General features: G+C 37.9%; 1 protein-coding gene across 3 annotated transcripts in view; it reads right to left on the minus strand.

Moving 5' to 3' along the window:
- The window catches only part of ksr2 (kinase suppressor of ras 2), a 103,591-nt gene extending 88,514 nt beyond the window's left edge, over nucleotides 1–15,077 (minus strand). For 2 of the 3 annotated variants that reach the window (XM_079687774.1, XM_079687772.1), the window contains exon 1: nucleotides 14,187–15,076. In XM_079687774.1, coding sequence (XP_079543900.1) covers nucleotides 14,187–14,360 — 174 coding nt within the window. In that variant the 5' untranslated portion in view covers nucleotides 14,361–15,076. Of the gene's footprint in view, nucleotides 1–14,186 lie in introns of all 3 variants that reach the window. The other variant, XM_079687773.1, reaches the window with a different exon arrangement.
- Between the last annotated feature and the right edge of the window lie 146 nt (nucleotides 15,078–15,223).

A 15,223-nucleotide genomic window follows, 5' to 3' on the forward strand; every position in this document is an offset into this window, starting at 1 on the left:
TTACAAGCATCAGGGATCAAAGTTGTGACTTTAAAACACTCTCCTTCCCAACCCCCCCCCCCCCCCCCCCCCATAATGAACAGCAGCAGTAGTGGTCTGTGATAATTGATCATTTATTTAAGGGTGCCAGTAAATGTAGCTGTTTACTATCTTTGTAAATACCATTAAATATATATGTTTTTCATGCAATATTCTCCTTTTTACTAATTGAGTGTCAAAGTTTAATTCACGATACATTTTTGGGAGGTTTTCATTTTGAAACCCCATATTTGTTCTCTTATGTCATAGCACTTGTATTGTAGGTTAAAGGCAGGTGAAGTATTTTGCACTTAGTAGCCCATTCCTCTACCGGCGATAGTATTTACGATGCTGCTCTGTTCAATACATCCTTGTTCCTTGTTATTTTAAAGCATTGAGCTACTTCTTGGAATATAGGCCTTCAGATTAGATAGGACAGCACAGTGGCCTGGGAGTGAACCTTTGCTCAAAGGAAATAGATAATAGAGAAGTAAAGAGATAAGTAAGGGGGGGGGGGGGGGCGCAGATCTGGGTTATCTATGAGGTCACATCCAAGTCATGTGTATTAAATAACAGCAAAAATAAATGCGTGTTAAGCCTTTCATTTTGTAATGTGTGTGTGATATGCTGTTAGATAAAAGAACAAGATTAATTTGTTCCCCTTGACGTTTTAGGTGGAGTGCCGTATCACACAGTTTGAACCCACATGCAGATCACTCCCTTCACCACGTACAACAATTATACAAATAATAATGTTTACATCATGCAAAATGTATTAAAGACTTAATCCAGCTAAAATAATCTAAAATAAATCTTGGATGTATAAATCAACAATTATTTTTGATGAATATACATTGAGATGTCTTCATAAAAACTAAATTAATTAAATAATTATCTCAATGAGAAAATAAAGGACAACAATTGTAACTAGTTAATTAGTAAGTGTGATATTTAAAATACATGCTCTCTTTATATATATTTAACTGTTATTATTCTTGGTTAATTTGCCACATTTAGTTTTATCATTTAAGGAAGTACATTTATTCAACTACTGGTTTTAAGAACAATAAAGGGGTTCTCTGTATTTATGACTTATGTAATACCGACTTATGTAAAACCGCTCCTCTACATTTTCGGGGAGAATACGTTCCTTTCCAATATATCGTCTGACAGCTAGTTACTTTGCAGATTTTACACAAAACATTTTTAACAGATTAAACTCACAAACTGTACACAACGTTTACGCGTATAATTCCACCACGGTAATCTGCTTAACTCACATATGTATGTATCATTACTAGCAGTATTTGATTGTAATGTAGTTAATTTTACAGACAACTCTTCTTTCAAGTACAATTTTGAATGCACAATCACATTTTTACAATTGTGCTCCTTTGACTTCAGAATATGCTTAAACCACTGCTTACACCTTGCTTAGTTATGACGCTATATTAGCTTTATACAGAACATCTTTCTAAAACAGAAGTTGTGTAAAACCTCCACTGCGTTTTAATACTATAAAAGCATTAAGGTATGAGGTCCCTATATAAAATATATTTAAACAAACTATTTGCATCTTGCAGAGATTTCTTATTACAGTGTGAACAGTTAACATGTTGAAAACTAAATATTTGGTTTCGACTGTAGGCTTACTTACTCTACGAACCAGTAAGTAGGCTAGAGTTTTTGGTCTGATAGAAAATTGGAGTAAAAAAATGTCAAGACAGTGGCTGACATGATGCTTGAAGACTTACAAATGATAAAGTGTGGTGGGCCCAACACACAGCTAAAAATGATTGCTAGAAACTACTGTCTTACATCAGTGCATACTGCATACCAAAGAGAAACCAGTGGAGGAGGGCCTCCCAAGTCACCTCTGAATGTAAACCCTAAAGCAGCTGCTAACGCTCTGCACAATAAGACACACAGCTACCCTGGCTAAATGTGTTGAAGTCTGACTGTATAGCATCAACAATGTATGGCGTGTGGTGCAGTGGGTTGTGCGTTGGTGTTCGGATCAGGGGTTCACAGGTTCAAACCCCACTGCAGTCAGCATGTCGTTGTGTCTCTGGGCAAGACACATCACCCAAAATTGCTCCTGTGGGGATTGCCCACAGTATTGGGTATGTAAGTCGCTTTGGATAAAAGCGTCTAACAAGTGACATGTAATGTAATGTTATATATATATATATATATATATATATATAACACATAAGCCTCATGCTGCAGGTGCTTTAAAAAATATATTGCTATTGTTATTTGTTTAAGAGAAAAATAGTGAAATAGAGGCTGACCGGGAACACACAGCCAGTAGGTGAACTATTCATTCTTCAGAGTTATGACTTTTCTCTGTCTCTTCAGATAGAAGAAGGCTGTTGTTCTCAAGGAATACGCTCTCAAGCTGGCCATACTTGAATAACATGTTTAACAGTATTATCAGTGAGAAGAATGTGTCCAGATAAACCCCTTGTCTGAACCCCGGTTTTAGTTGAATACCCCTCATTTAACCAACCAACAAACAGCATCGCCATCCCATAGTTACAGTTGGAGCAGATTTTGGCAAGGCATTCTGTACTTCATTGCTCTGGCCAAAACCAGAAGGGACTGAACATACTGTAATACTGTGGGCAGGTGCACAGGCATACGCTGCTAGGGCTAGCAGGCTAACACTAGCACGACACAGGCTCAAAATGATCCGTGTTTTCCACAGTTTATTATCTTTACCTTCTGTCCTTGCCTCGACTGCTAGGCATGCCACTGATGATGCCGCTTGGATTTTTTAACCACAGAGTTACAAAAGTGTAAAAATCAAGGCTTTCGGAACAAGCCTTTCCTGTGTATGTCATGGACAATGTTCGGATAGGGTCGACCCTATATCCATGATGCAACTTAAAGGAAGTAACATAGTGCAGTTACAAACAGACAAGAAGTGAATAGAGCCGCATTTATTAAGGGTAGAAAGTGTCTTTACATTTTTTAACATCTACTTTAATTTTCTCAACAATAAAACTTTAAAAATAAAAGGCCCAATGCGTTGGATGTACCTTTTAAAGTCACTATTATTATTGAAGACATAAATGCTGTAAACTAGAATATTTCCTTACATTTTTGACTGTTCTTTTAAGTTTGAAGATGGGTGTATGTGGAGCTATTCCCATTTGGCCAGGAGCTATTGAAATGTTCACAAACGCTACACTGAAACACTTAATGAACGTGCAGCAGACTAACTTCCACAGCAGCTGTATCTGCTTGGAGAAACTACAGTCCTGTACTTTCATGCATCAACATCCAGCACTGTCATTCAAGCATATCTAAAAACACAATGATTGGTCTTTAAGGAAACGCTGATGCAATTTTTGAATTAAACGTCAATTCATATAAAGACATGAAAAGTAATGCGGCTTAAAATGTACACTTTCATGTGTATTTAGTAGATATAGTTCCCAAATTCAGCGTACTGAGCTGCAGCGTACTTAAGTGACTGATAATTTGGCAAATAAAACTTAAAATATATCACAAAGATTACGTATTAGTTGATTGGTTGTTTGTTATTGTTTGTTTAAGGATGGGAAACACATTCAGTGTTTCCCACAGAATTTGATTCTATTTGTGGGGGCACCGCACCGCACCCGTTGCTTTGTTAATGAGTGAAACACACCGGAGTTGAGGATCTGTGGGGTTTATTCTCCCGAAAATATAATTTACAATTTAGGCATTTAGCAGACGCCTTATTCCAAAGCGACTTAGTGACCAATTACAGGGACATTCTCCCTGGAGTAACTGAGGGCTAAGTGCCTTACTCAAGGGTACACTAGTGGTGTTCCAGGTGGGATTTGAACTCGCAACCTTCCGATCATCAGCCCACCTCACTATCCATTATACCACCAAAAAATTGTGTTAAAATGACAGATCCAAATGTGGCGGACGATATTTAATTGTGGCCAATCAATGTATGGGAAACACTGTCATGAAAGTGAGAAAGGTAACCATTTATTTTTGCCCTGACCAGTATTTAAAACTAAATCATTCATAATCGTATGATTAATATTAAATTATACTCAAATAATTTGGTAGGTCACTTAATAAATAAAAAAGTGGGGGAATTCAGTGGCAGCATAAATGTTAAGTAAAACTATATAAATAAAGCTCTAAACCCCACTGTGCATAACTTTCCCAACCTCTAACAGCAGACAGTGACAGTTAGAAACCAGTTGGTGAAAATACTGGAATAACATAAGCCATATGCATGCCGGAAAGACAAAAATAATGATAAAATAATAATAACTTTGCTGCAGCTTCTGGATTTGTAAATCAGCAACTGCCTTCCAACAAGATTGCCATATCAACTCCAAAGAAACAGCCACTGTTACTGTATGCCCACTCAGCAACAGGTGTGAAAAGAAGGCATGGTTTGAACATTTTAAATAAAAGAAAAGCTCTCTTTTTTTATTCTTCTTCACAGTTTCTCTCCATTGCTAGAACACACTTAATACGAATGGGACCCAATACATCTCCATCACCATCTGAGCACAACAGAAGTATTTTCTTGCAAATGTGTATCCATTTGTGTACACCCTTTTTCCATAACAGCTATAGCAGATAATATAGAAAGACACAAAACTCTATTGCATTAACAGTGGTAAACAAAAGAAAAAGATACATTCACAGCTGATACTCAGTGCTTATGAATATATTAGGCACCCGTGTGAAACTCCTTTGCATAACTCTTCAATCAGTCCTCATCCATCTATAAAAGATGCCCCCTCAGTGATCTCAGTGTTTCTGAGTTTACTTGAACTTACCTATTGGTTCTTTGGTACAGAAACCTTTCAAAACCTAATGATATTGAATTTCAAAATATGTCTATCTAGGTGTTTCCTGCAGGTCTCACATGTAAATCACAGATAATGGGCACAGTAAGAATCAAATTAACGTGAAAACCCTCTTTTTTTCAACAGGGAATCTCAAATATATGTGAAGCATGCAGGTGCAGTGTTATTTTAGTCAAATTCTGAGAAGAGGATAAAATGTATACAGTAGTATGCTTACTTGCCTTTTTCTCACACTAAAAACGATGTATCAAGAATAGCAGGCCTATGGCACAAATGAGGTTTGAACCCTTTCACCTTGACTACTACATTTTGATTGGAGCTTCTGAATGTACGAATGATTCAAGCAAATAAGCAAAGTTGTGAAAGGAGAGACTGTCCAAAAAGCCCATATTCCTATTTAGTACAAAATCTGTCAGCATGCAGTTTGACACAGACAAGAGGAGATTTTTCAACAGACTTTCCATACATCATTCTAATGTGTGTTATTTGAACAGGTCTACACGTGGTCGAGAATGCTTATGTATGACGTAGTTTGCACAATGAACCCTTTATAAGCTACATTTAAAAATATACAATAGTTCCCCCTTTGAGGCAAGAAACAAATGCTGATGCTACACTTGTTATGACCTTCTCTCTTTTCTGTTAGATGAAATACATAATTGGCTCACATGTCATGCTCTATCATGTGTCTGCATCTCTATAAAAGCCTAATAAAACCCATCATGTGCGTGGATCATTCTAGTGTATCCAAGGGCTACCGCCAACAATGCATACAAATATTCATGGAAACCAGTATTACTGTAACACTTCATCCAGGTAATGATATATGCCGCTAAAGCTTTTGGCCAAAGCAAGGTCAGTACACGATGCTTCTAACAAATTGTGTCTGAGGCTCAATCTGCATCCTATAGCTTAATAATAGAGATGGAAACACACCACACTCAATGAGGACCAGGGCATGTTAACGAGGAAGGCTTTACATACGGCTGACGTTGAAGAAACAGAAAGAAGTTCAGTTCTATCCAAAGTAAGTTTCTACAGTAGCCCAAACCCGTTTCTGTGTTGGTTCCTGGGTATTGATAAAATGTGTTTTACAAGGTGATTGTAGCCTTAGCTTAAAAGAAGAGTTGAAGCCCACAACAATACGTGACTACCAAAATATCTCACTCTGACCCGAATTCATGCTGGTGTTTCTATTATTTTGTCCGTTGGGCATACAATTCATACAAATGTGGCAAATGGCTGTGATTCTCCAACATTCTAGATAGTAGCAGCAAATAAAAGTTGTAATGTTACAGCATTGACAAATAATGATTAAACCATAACCTAAACACGGAGATACAACTAGGTTGCTGTTAAACAAGTAACATTTAAATTACTCATTGCGAATGATTCACTTGACGCTATGGGCTGTCGGTAACAAATCGAAATCATTGTGGATTATTGTTTTCAAGGTATAGAGGGCAACCAAAGTTGGGATATAAACTGGGACATTAACTGCAGACTCACTACTTAGATGCAAAGGATGGTGATACTAAAAATAAAAGGGATACTGGAGATGTGAAAAGTGACAGCACAGTAATCAATATTTTTAAATTAAGCTGTTCTTGTCAACTCTATTTCCATCTGAAGAATACATCTGTTTTCAGTCACACAGCATGGATGCTGTGTGTGCACTAACTTCCATCACCTAAAAAAGAAAGAGAGACAATATAGCACTAAGCTTGGTTTACATCAAGAGGCCAGACACATCACTTAAATTAACTCTTATTCTGCTGAATGTTTAAATACGCATATTATTTGAGCTACTAACAACTTTGTAAGGTAATATGCTAGACATGTGTTCTGGAATTATTCTGCCCTCAAGTGGCAAAGCAAATCTGGTAATGCAGCATCAAAAGTTGCAAATCACCAACAATCAAAATGGTGTTCTTATATTTCGTGTCTCCTGAGAACTTGACTTTATTGACTTGTATCTGTGCAAAGTTTGTCAGAGTTGTTTTCACAATTCTCTAAAGGGAGATGCCTAGAATATGAGATTCAAACGCACCCTGGAAAAACGATGTCAAAAATTAGAAAGAGACAATTGCTTTCTAACGGGCAAATATGACACAAACAACAAGTCCTCCAACTCATACGACCAAATAGTTCGATTGTTCAAGCGCTTATTACGACCTATAATCAGATTTTAAAGTTTTCGACCTCTAGTGCTCCCGTTGAATGCAAACGCTCCGGGGGGTCGTATATTCACAAATAACCCTCTCTCGAAAATCCGAAATTGTAGGATAGTTTGGCCATTAAAAAGCTTTTTGATTAGATTTCTAGCGAGACGTATATATTGTACTTTTAGAATCCACGTCCAGTGGATGTGTAGGATCTATAGTTTGATAGATATTAGGAAGTTGATTTGAGGTCCCGCCAGGACAACGTGTAACGGCAGCGTCCATGTAAAGTTAGCGGCAATAGTCACGGGGTGGAAACAGTATTTCCGGTCTCGAAGTTTTCATAATAAAACCGTATTCCCCCCACTGTCAAATGATTTCAAAGCTATATCTACACAGTACTCATCCACTAAAAACATCAGTTTATCCTTAATTACACAACATTAATTGTTTTAATTGTGTACAATGCTTTTGTGTTTTTCAAATAGGTTATTCTTTTCTGATTCTGAGAGACACATTTATTTTTTCAGAGGTTTTGATAGGCTAAAACATCTATACCCATAATCCTCAGCTACCGTTCAAGCTTGGTGATGGGATGTTTTATCCGCAATGCATGTCGGGATATGGTGTTTCTGCGATATGAAATCCGAAAACATTAAAAAAAAATAATAATACTTTATTCCGAGTGTGCTTGCTTTTCTCTTTGAAAGTCATCAAATAACGGCATTGTAATTCACCATGGGCGTAATTTCCACTGGGGACAGGGGGGACATGTCCCCCCCACTTTTCAAAATCCCGTTTGTGTCCCCCCCACTTTTCAAATGTGTTTTTGTGGTCATTCTCACGGAGGAGCGTCTGTGTGTGTGTGTGGCAGGAGCGCATTTTGTGTGTGTGAGAGAGAGACAGAGAGAGACAGAGAGAGTTACGGGGGTTGTTGTTAGCATCTGGTGCTAGCTCGGAGCTAACGGAGATTAGAAGCTGTTTCAACAATAAGGAGAGGGAGAGTCCTCTCCTGTCGGACTGATATAACGTCAGCTCAGGGAGGTAAAGGACTCGCTGAGTGATTATATTGTAAACTTTAGTCTAAGTTATCTCAGTGGGTCTCAAGCAGTTTGGTCTAAACAAATATTTCCATCTATTTAATATAGTTGTTCAAAATAAGTAAAAAAATAATTCCAATGTCAGTAAAAAATTAAAAACACAGTTTGGAAGGGGAGTGATTAGTAAAATACGCATAAATAAAAAGAAAGAATGCAGACTAGGTAAGATAAAGATATAGAGAGGAGTATATCAATGATTTCTTATTGGTTGTGAGCATATTCTAATGGCTTTTGGAGTATTGAAATATATACAGTTCTGTTTCATATGAGTATTGAGAGCTGTATCCATAAATCTCTTAATTTGTGCACCAGATTGATGCCTTTAACTTCAATTTAAAGAAAAATATCTTACCGGGGGTGCATGCCCCCGGACCCCCCTATAGGATGTGAGGTCATCACAAATAAAACAGGTTCATGGATAGATAAGTTTGCACACTCATTATATACACTACACATTTTTCTTGGATTAGTTAACACCATAGTCCCTAATATATATTTGTAGAAAGGCAGGAAATGGAATTAAATCGAGAACAATGTTTCATTGCAGAGGACCCCCTGTTTTGTGTCCCCCCCACTTCTCAAACCAAAGTTACACCCTTGTAATTCACGGTTCGGCTGCATTAACTATTACATATCTGCCGTAGTTCTCTATTTATAGCGCCTTGATTAGAAGACCTTTGGACAAACTGGAAGAAATGCCCCCGAAACTGAATATGTGACGTGGATCATAAATATATCAGCAATTAAACAACATATTCCATTTCTCTTCACACAATACGTCTCCTTGCAGTATCAACACTAATTCGGCAGACTTTTATATTTGATCCAATTCGTAGATAGGTTATATTTACACCATAACGGTGCACAGCTGATAGAAAGGGACTTGAAGCTTTTAAAGATATTACTGATTTTCTTCGAATATAACAATGTAAATACTGAGTTGAAAGAATAGTCAGGGGTTTTGGGTGATGGGAGACACATCTATGGAATCAGAATTTCAATAGCTTACCATTAAATGATGGATATACATTTCTGTCAGTGATTTTACATCACAGACAGACATCAGATATCAGATATTTATGTGTATACACATTAATATCTGATATATTACACTATATATATAATATATATATATATACATTATCAGCTATAATATTTCACATATTGTAGTTCTATAGAACTACAATATGTGAAATAATATAGAAATATCCAGTACAATTATGTGAAAACATGAATAAAACTACAAATCTTCAGATGTTATACATACATAAGCGTCCTACACTAATAATACAAAGTTGTTATGGCATTGTATGTTGTGTGTTATTTGTAACATCTTCAGAAACTACTTTTCCAACTCATCATGCAGTTGACTGTTACAGGTCTATACAGGTTCATGGTACAAATAAGCTTCAAATCAAGAGACTGAAACTGTATTTTTTTTATTGTTCTGTTTTAATTTCACAAGTTAAAGTTAAGAGTAATTATGTTTGATATTATTATGTTTATAGACCACTGGTTTTTTAACCCGCACCGCTTAGTGGTTAAAGCACGTTATTGAATTTAGTTGTTGAATATGTTATATTTGATGAAAACATTTAAATATTAAGAGTAGCCTACATACAAAATAGGGGGAAAGTAGAAGGTCAATGATAGAAATATAGAATAGAAAATATCAAGAAGATACTGTAGTGATCTCTACAATAAAACAGCTAGTGGAGGACGTCCAAAGATATTAATAGGAGGATGTGCAAAACAGACAAACTAATAAGGCTTTATTTAAACATTAAAGAATACTTTAAGTTAAGGTCTTCTTTTAAATAAGAACAAAACATTGGGGTTATCAACAGATAAATATTAAGTCTGACAAAGTAATTAACGTCTAATATATTGCATAGTTTATTTTGGCACTTGACAATCACCTTCGCTGAATTTTACTCAGGTGTAACTAGAGGTCTGATTTAAGGGTTGTATATATTTCACATCATTAATGAGAATCTGCAAAGTAACTAAAATAAATGTTGTGGAGTAAAAATACCAGGTTAACCTCTGAATTGTACTGGAGTAGAACAGAGTAGTACATGCTGTTGTAACAAAAACATGTCCCAACTTGGGATCAATAAAGTATATCTTATCTTATCTTAAGATGATCGATGGCTACTGACATATTTGCAAAATTTGCCTCTGAACCTTGACAAGTGCATGTTTCAGGCTTATCAATGAACAACAGGAGGGGTCACAGACATAAGACCAGCTGTTAAATAAAGCTCTTCTGACCTTAACTGTCATGTGGGTAGATATTAATGCTGCCGATTATGGACACAAGCAATTTTCACCCATTTATTAATTATATGTTTTAAATTTGATAACACCACTGTGTGTCGTATCCCCTAAACCTCCAGGGGTGTACACAGTTTAATACTGGCAACTTGTAATTATGGGAAATACAAAAACGTCTTTTAAAACTACAATTCCCAGTAGAGACGTGCCATAGAACATGTTGCGAAACACAGCCAGCATGTGTAGTTCGGGGCCCGTTCGAGTCCATTTTTGGATAGTCTGCCGTGGTTACATTCCATTTCAAAGAGCTGTTTGACGCTCGGTGTAACCTTGTCGTACTGCTACTCCAACATCCAATCACAGAGCTTGAGGAATAATCATGGGGTTTGTAAAGGAAAGCGGATGTTGTAGTCACAAACGACAGCTGAGGATTCTGGGTAGTGTAGTGTCTTCGTAAACTCTGTAGTGTCTAAACTCAGAAAAAACTATTTGTTTCTCCGAATCGAAGGTTAAAAACACAAAAGCATTGTTCACAATTTAAACCAATCAATATTGTGTAATTAACAAGGATAAACTGATGTTTTTTAGTGGATGAGTAATGCAGATATCACTGTGTAATCATTTGACAGTGTGGGGAATACTTCCCGTTTTGTTATGAAAACTTCTCGACCGGAAATACTGTTTTCACCCCGTGAGGGTTGACGCCAACTTTACATTGACGCTGCGTAAAGACATTACACGTTCTCCTGGCGGGACCTCAAATCATCTTCGTAATATCTATCAAACTCCTACACATTCACTGGACATAGATTTTAAAAGTACATACACTTCTCGCTAGAAATCTAATCAAAAAGCATTTTAATGGCCAAACTATCCTACAATTTAGGATTTTCCAGAGGGTTATTTGTGAATAAACGACCCTCCGGAGCGTTTGCAATCAACGGGGGCATGTTGTTTATTACACGACCACTAGAGGTGCTACACTTTAAAACGGGACTATGGGTCGTAATAAGCTGCTGAACAATCAACCTATTTCGTCGTTTTTTGTAGGAGGACAGGCTGGACACAAATCAATAAGGAAACAGTCACGCAACAGTCATCACAACACCTGCACATAAAGCTGAAACCTGCACGCGGAGAGTGGACTTGTCAACAAACTGAAAGATAGCATTAGCATAGAAAGATGGTACAAACGTGGTAGTGTGCAATTTTTTTATTTAAAACTGACCCTGGAATCTTCTTCCATGTCTCCAAAAACAAGTCAATTCATTGTTTGTTTCACAAACTGTAGCATTTTGCTAGTCACTGCCAGTTACAAGCTCACAAGCTAACAAACAACATGAGCTGAATAAAACGTGCTAACTACACTTAGGCCTACCATGCTGATAGGTCTGCTAGTCCCAGATTGTGGTGCACAACAGACTTCTCCTCTGAGTCAAACATGTATGGCTAATTCTCTCAGGTGTTTTCTAACAAAGAAAATAGACCAGACAACGAAACGCATCGCTCAGGACCCATGCTTCGATGTGCGCACCTGTCAGCTAGCTCGAGCAGGTGTGGGCGGTGCCAAATCCAGAACATACCAGGGGGAGAGAAATTTCATTCTAGCCCCTTTAGTTTTTTGTTGGAAAACCATAAACTAAATATCAATCACGGTAGCCTTTTGTCACATACTTAATTAAAAACATGTCTGGGGGGAGTTAAAGATTATTTTCATTTTTCCCAGGATTCACTCATCTTGGCTCCTATTTTGGACTGTTATATATTTTTTGTCATACTGCAGCTTTCAGTAACATAGCTTGGCAGAATGCTCAGGGAATGTTATTTTTGGGAAACATGGCAAATGCTATGAAACACAATAATATAATTTGTCCATCACCAACCTTAACATTTCCAATGATGTAAGTTATAGGAAATGTTTCCTTAAAAGAGCAGAGTGAAACAACTTTATAGACAACAATTCATAAAATGTAAGAGACATGATAAGAGAGAAATTAATATGTTCAAGATATGTTGCTGCAGAGCAGAGTCACTTTGAAGAACTACAGTAAGAGAGGCCAGATGTTCCACTGGTGTGTTGTATAACAAAGACTACCCCCCAATGCATTCCCTAATTCAGTTCAATAGATCAGGTATAAACAAATTAATAACTTATGAATGTTTTGGAGTCTGTATTATCCAGCTTGCAATTGGCTTTGACTTCGACATTACCGTCCCCTGCAATCATCAGAAATGTTTCACATTAACCATTATGCTTGTGGCATGTCAGTCTGGTAGAACAAGTGATACAAACATTACTGCATTACTCTGCAAGGTCCCTTTAACATCCCAAATGGCACAGCTAATGTTTTTTCGTCATGTTGTCATTATAGGATAATAAGATAATAAGTTATTCAAACGTCTACTGTAGGCCTACACCATCAATGTTCACTTGAATAATACCATTGCCTTTTTATGTTTATGTAACTTTTCACAATATGACAAGGAAGGTTGAGAAAAAATAAAACACCTTTCGCTGCTTTCCCAAAATGGCCTTACTACTATTCGGTGTCTCAACCCTTCAAACCTAGTTCATTTGCCATGTGGAAAAGTTGTTATAAATATGGCATATGCTGATGATTAAGGATTTATAATTGCCTTCAAAGTTACAACCCTGTCCAAATGTTGTAACATGAAAACAATACTTATGTCATGCTTACAACGAACAATCTATGCTTTGCAAGGAATTATGGGAACATAGTGAACATTTATCTCCACACTGTAGCCTGCTCATGATGGCAGAACATGTCTACTTAACATTAGTTTTCTCTACTCTTGGATTACATGCCTGTCCCAATGACTGCGCAACACTTGCAAACTTCACTTAATAGCTCAGACACAGTATTAAAAACATGTGTTTATCCATTGTATAACATATTATAGCCTCATGTTCCTGTGGGGTTGGGGTTAGTGTGTGGCACTCACAAGTGACTTTATTGTTATGTAATGTCTCATTATATTCCCTCTGGGACTTAAAGTGGTCTGATGGTACACACAGATAGCCCTGCTCAGTGCTGAGTTTATGGCGACCTTATCGCACTTAATGGTATTTGTTTTAATCTCCCGAGGCATCTTACAGGCCCTCCATAGTGTGCTGTGTCCGCACTGCTTAATAGTGACTTTTCAGTGACCTTATCGCACTTTATGGCATTGTATATGTCCCGTAACAGCCTCTTAGTGGTGGTGGTGGTGGGGGGGGGGGGTTAAGTGGTCTAAAAACGGAAAATCTGACATCTCAAACACAATACTGATATATGATGGCGCTTACGTAACGCAATTTACGGAATACCCCACGGGCCAATTAAACGGATAACGATATTTTGTAACAAGTAATCTGCTCGCCTTGCATAACAGCAGCAGGGCCTGGATGCGCTAAGAGGACAGATACGCAGGCTGGCATATTGGTAATTGATTGTAAACACGGGCAGCCTATAGGCCTCGGCTGCCTCAGATATTATTATGATGGAGAAGAGCTACCTTCTCTCCCCGCCACCTGCAGAATGCGCAAGTCTATAACAGCCCACTGCAGCCCCGTAGCCTCTTGATTTATTGCACTGCACAAAACAGATAGCAGTGGAAATATTTGCATATGAATGCAATGGCAACCCCGATAGTGGAAAAGCAGTTTGTGGTGGATAAGGCACTGGAAAATATGCATAGTGGCCTAGAAATAAATAAAATACGGTGACAGCCCTCCGTATTGATTTTGATGAAGATGCACAGCAGTATTTCAGTCATTCCGCTCAAATGGTGCTTACCTCCAGCGTTCGTATCTCTTTTTGTGTCAAGTCGTTGGATGTGGCACATTTGGTCCGTAAACCCTCCAAACTAGAAATACTTATGTCGATCATATTTTGCACCAACTCGCACTGCTGCAAGGCTTTCTGCAAACTAAGATGCTGCTCCTCGCTTTTTGTCATCTCCTCGTTCATAGTTTTGCGAGCAGTGGTCGGTTTTTTCCCCCCCTTTGCGCTTAAAAAATTTAAATAAAAAAACAACAAAAAAATAATTCAGAAAAGAAACGTGGAGAAGCCCACGGAACAGAGCAACCTGCTGCAAAACGCCATGAAACGAGATGTTGTAGGTTTACAGACGCGGTTTGAGCCGTGAGAGAGTCGACTCCATTGCAACAACAGTCCTCGTAGTTCCTGCTGCTTCATCAAGGTGTCTCTGATTGTAGGCTAAATCAAACACAATATGAAGATACCGAGCGGGACTACACGGTTTGCCACAGCATCCATTGGGTGCCCCTTCGTTTTAAATGGATGTTTTGTTTTTTTAAATAGAAGCAGTTGAGCGCATCATAAGCAGACGTATCTGAGGGGAAAACCTGACGGTTTTAAAGGTGCTGATGTGTGGATTGGATGCAGGTACTCCCTGTCTCCCTTGGCAGCAGCTGCATCCCGGTTCGCTCCCACCACACCGACATGTTTCCCGTCAATCAAACCCACAGCAACAGCATCGCATCACCCAGGCACCGCCGTGAGGGGCCACTCTCGCGAGATCAGCGCCAAGTGCGGTGGGCTCACTGCTTTAACAGACAGGCTTGAAGAAGGAACACTTTTCACATGTGTAGAGGAAAGATCGGGTCTTTATATAATAATAATAAATCGTACACAGATTTAGATGTGTACTCTACCATACAGGACACCCACACATACACATAGCCTATGCAGCCTATACACTTTTTTTTGTATGTATTTTTATGGGAAACAATTAATGTTCTCGCGACTACAGTGATTGTACTTTAAGTTAGAGTTTTTTTAATGAATTGATTTGAATTGTTTAATATTTG

The sequence above is a fragment of the Notothenia rossii genome, assembly GCF_949606895.1.
Source record: "Notothenia rossii genome assembly, chromosome: 6".
In the NCBI taxonomy this organism is placed as follows: Eukaryota; Metazoa; Chordata; class Actinopteri; order Perciformes; family Nototheniidae; genus Notothenia; species Notothenia rossii.